The sequence below is a fragment of the Mesitornis unicolor genome, unplaced genomic scaffold, assembly GCF_000695765.1.
Source record: "Mesitornis unicolor isolate BGI_N332 unplaced genomic scaffold, ASM69576v1 scaffold33083, whole genome shotgun sequence".
NCBI classification, from domain to species: domain Eukaryota; kingdom Metazoa; phylum Chordata; class Aves; order Mesitornithiformes; family Mesitornithidae; genus Mesitornis; species Mesitornis unicolor.
The window spans coordinates 53,059-56,911 of NW_010175918.1; the positions used below are offsets into that span (position 1 = coordinate 53,059).

The window sequence follows — 3,853 nt, forward strand, 5'->3', positions numbered from 1 at the left end:
GGTGTCTATATCCACAGCAAACACTTCGGCTACCACTGAACCTGGAATTGCTGAGAGTGGCACTAGCTTAAAAGAAGTATTAGAAGGTGGGTAGATGACAACGGGGCTGTTATCGTTAACATCCATTACGTTAATGGTTACTTTTGCAGTAGAAGAGCGAGGAGGTTGCCCTCCATCTACTGCCTTAACATCAAAAGTGTAGGAGCTCTGCTGTTCTCGATCAAAAGAAACATTGGACTTTATAACTCCAGAGTACGGATCCAGCACAAAGTTTTCATTATCGTTCAGGATGGAAAGGGTCACCGCTTTATTTTCTCCGGCATCTGCATCAGTCACCGTGATCACCCCCACAGTGCTATACTTAGGTAAGTTCTCCGATACGAAAAACTGGAAGTGATTATGAGTGAATTTGGGACTGTTGTCATTTTCGTCCAGGACAGTAACAATTACAGCTGCTTGACTCTGCAAAGGAGGGGTGCCATTGTCTCGGGCTGTAACAGTGAAAATGAAACGTTCCTGCTCCTCTCTGTCAAAAACTCTGGAGGCTGTCAAAACTCCTGTCTTTCGATCCAGATCGAAAAAGGAGGCATTAGGGCCAAGCTGATAAACAATGTCTGCATTTTTCCCACTGTCTTCATCCGTGGCACTAATAGTTGTTAAGTATAGACCACGCCGGTTGTTTTCAGAAACTGACAGCTCAATTACAGGCTGGCTGAAAATCGGAGGGTTGTCATTTTCATCCTCCAGTTTAACTCTTACCAGGGCAGTCTGGTTCAAACTGGGCTTGCCAGAATCAGAAGCCACAATTTTAAAGCTGAATTCTTTGGTGCCCTCATAGTCCAACAAGGAAGAGGTCTCTAACAAATACTGGTTGTCGTAAACTGCCTTCAAGTGGAAGGGGACCTCTCTCTCAATGAAACAGATCACTTTGCCGTTCACATCAGTGTCCTTATCTGAAACCGTAATTAGGGCAATCTTTGTATTGATGGGATCTTTCTCAGATAAGTACACTGTGCCATTGATGGGACTTATTATGTACCTGAGGTCTATGTTAGGAGGGTTATCGTTTACATCAGTGACATTGATGGTAACAGTTGCCCGAGCTGGTGTAGAGCTACCATCACTAGCCAGCACTGTCACTTTGTGAATAGCAGTCTCTTCTCGATCTAAGGACCTCTGAACTGTAATCAGCCCTGTGGTGTTGTTTAAAGCAAAAAATCTTTTGGTTGCAGGGGCGACTTGGGCACCGAAAATATATCTGATTTCTGCATTGCTTCCTATATCTGCATCTGTAGCATGAAGCTGAATTACAGAAGTGCCTACAGGGGCATTCTCTGGTATATGGACCTCTACTTGACTCTCTTTAAATACTGGTCTGTTATCATTGACATCACTTACTGTGACTTGAAGGATGGCTGTGCTGGATTTCTGTGGGGTACCTCCATCCTCCACTTTGATTTTCATCACGTAGGTGTCCTTTTGCTCTCTGTCCAAGTTCTGCTGCACGATCAGCTGAGGCCATTTCTCTCCTTCTGGAGTTTCTACAATATCCAGTCCAAAGACACTCTGCCCATTTAACAACTCATAGTGCTGCACACCATTGAAACCTGTGTCAGGATCTGTTGCTGATGGGATCGGAAAGCGACTGTTGATCAGAGTGTTTTCTGGGATGGAAATATTGATGACAGGGGATGGAAACATAGGTGCATTGTCATTAGTATCCTTTACAATGATTTTTATTTTGATCAGCCTAAAAAAGTCATTGGGGAGAATCACCACTTCAAGTTCAAAGAAACACTCGTTTTCTTCTGCATAGGAAGCTCCAGCACAGAGTTTTTCTCTGTCTATTCTGTTAGATGTCGTAAAGATCTCCCCGGTGGTACTGGACACTTTGACCAGAGGGGCATCCCCTGCCTTAGACACCAGTCTGTAGACAAGGCTGGCACTTGTCCCCGTGGCAGCATTGATGTGAGAAATGTTCAGGTCCTTTGGTATGTTCCCTATGGGTACGTTTTCAGGCAGCTCCTCTCTAATAGTGTAAATAAGTTCTTGAGCTATAGCAGAATCCAGCCTTAAACAGGCAATCAAAGCGGCCAACAGGTAAAAATCCCTCAGGTCCATGATAATGTTTTTATTCTCTTTTCCAGATTTTAGGACTTAAAGGTTTCCAGAGAGGAACGGTGTGTGATTTGCAAGAGGAGGCATGCATGGACTGCAGGATGCATTACATCTCATTTCTTATTTGGAGACAGCACTGTCAACACAACCACACAGAACAGCATTATTGGTTTTTTTAGGCATGACAGATCCACAGTCCCCAACTACTACTTGTTTTTGCAATGCACACTTGCAGCAGTACATTTTCTTGCTGTTCCCTTTTACAAGCAATCCTTCCGGACAAATGCACCAATATCCCGTTGGCTGCATTTGCACAGAGCGAGAATGGAGAGAACTACTTGCAGGATTAAGGGTAGCTACAGTTTAGACACATACTTTCTGAATAATTTCTTGGTACACTGTGTAATCCATAACGTGCATTCCCCCTCTACCCTCCTCCACCCAGTGATTAGGTGCAAGTAAAAAAATCTTCCTGCACTACTTCTGGATTCTATGCCAGCTGCCAGATGTAATTTGTTGTTTGCTTCCATACATATTTTTTAGCTCTTGCAAACCAGATTTCTTCCTGCTCCTTGTGCCTTGCATCCCCCTCTATAGCTATCGTACTGGGAAATAACCACCCGGACATGCTGCTGCTGCAGCAGTCATCACTGGCTACTTCACATCCCTATTAACTGATGAGACAATAACAGGACTTACAGTTTCTTACACTCTCAGCTCAATGTTTCCTCTCCAGATGTTGGATACTTCTCCTTCTGTTTAATAACCTTAAACTTTAGTTGTTTGTTTTTAAATACAATATGAATGAGGAGGCAGGCGATTCCAAATGGAACTTAGGAGCAGCCAGCATGTTTACAGATTTGGCGGGGGGGGGAGGGAAGGAATATATTTTCTGATGACGAGAGGAAGAAAAAAGGTGCAGCTTTTCCCCACTGACACCGATCTCCCTTCAGGATAATATTAGCAGCTGCCACACATAAATACTGCAGACTAATAATGCAGGTGAAAAAAAAAAAGCGACAGACAGACTTCTGCTTGCATGCTCTGCTAACCGCGAATTATCCGGGTGCAAGGCTGCCAGCCCCTACAGTTCGGCAGAACCGGGCAGCCTCCAAGCACTAATCTTATCTGCATTAAAGCTGCACGGTAGCTGATGCCCGTGATTACTTCCAGCAGAGTGATGCAGGTAGGGATGCAGAGACAGCGAGTAAGTAAGCCTTTGCTACCAACATCAACTGAATCTGAAACACTGATCCTCTCCCTAGATAAATACACTGCGTGTTGTTTTTTCTTTTTTTCTGTAAATGAAATGCATCACCGTGTATGGGTAACTTTGCACTTACGTTGGTTGTCTACCTTTGACGATCTGCTGCAGCTTAGCAATGATCTGTTCCAGCAGATACAGCACAATGCATCTGGTAAACCACCAGTTTTGGAGAAATCAGCAGCAGCCAAACGCTTCCTCCTTGAGATATGTGTTGCTTCGGGGTGGCAAATTAGCAACTCCAGGGAACAAATTCACAGTTCTGTCGTTAGTCATCCTCTCCACGTTTCATTTCTATTAAGCGGCGATCCTTCGGGTGTTTAACGTGCAACCAACCCAAACAAGCAGCGAGAAAAAAATCCGGTGTACTTCTTTAGACCGGGGGTATTTTCCACTCTGCACTGCACACAATTTCCATCCCTCTCTCAGCAGAGCAGACAGCTACGTGAAGTCTGCAACTTCTTACTGGAA

At 44.4% G+C, this 3,853-nt stretch overlaps 1 protein-coding gene across 1 annotated transcript in view; it reads right to left on the minus strand.

Moving 5' to 3' along the window:
* The window catches only part of PCDH9 (protocadherin 9), a 4,523-nt gene extending 1,030 nt beyond the window's left edge, over positions 1–3,493 (minus strand). Inside the window, 2 exon segments of the mRNA XM_010181590.1 lie at positions 1–2,254; positions 3,462–3,493. The exon segment at positions 1–2,254 is cut by the window's left edge and continues 21 nt beyond it. Coding sequence (XP_010179892.1) covers positions 1–2,121 — 2,121 coding nt within the window. The 5' untranslated portion in view covers positions 2,122–2,254; positions 3,462–3,493.
* Positions 3,494–3,853: the final 360 nt, after the last annotated feature.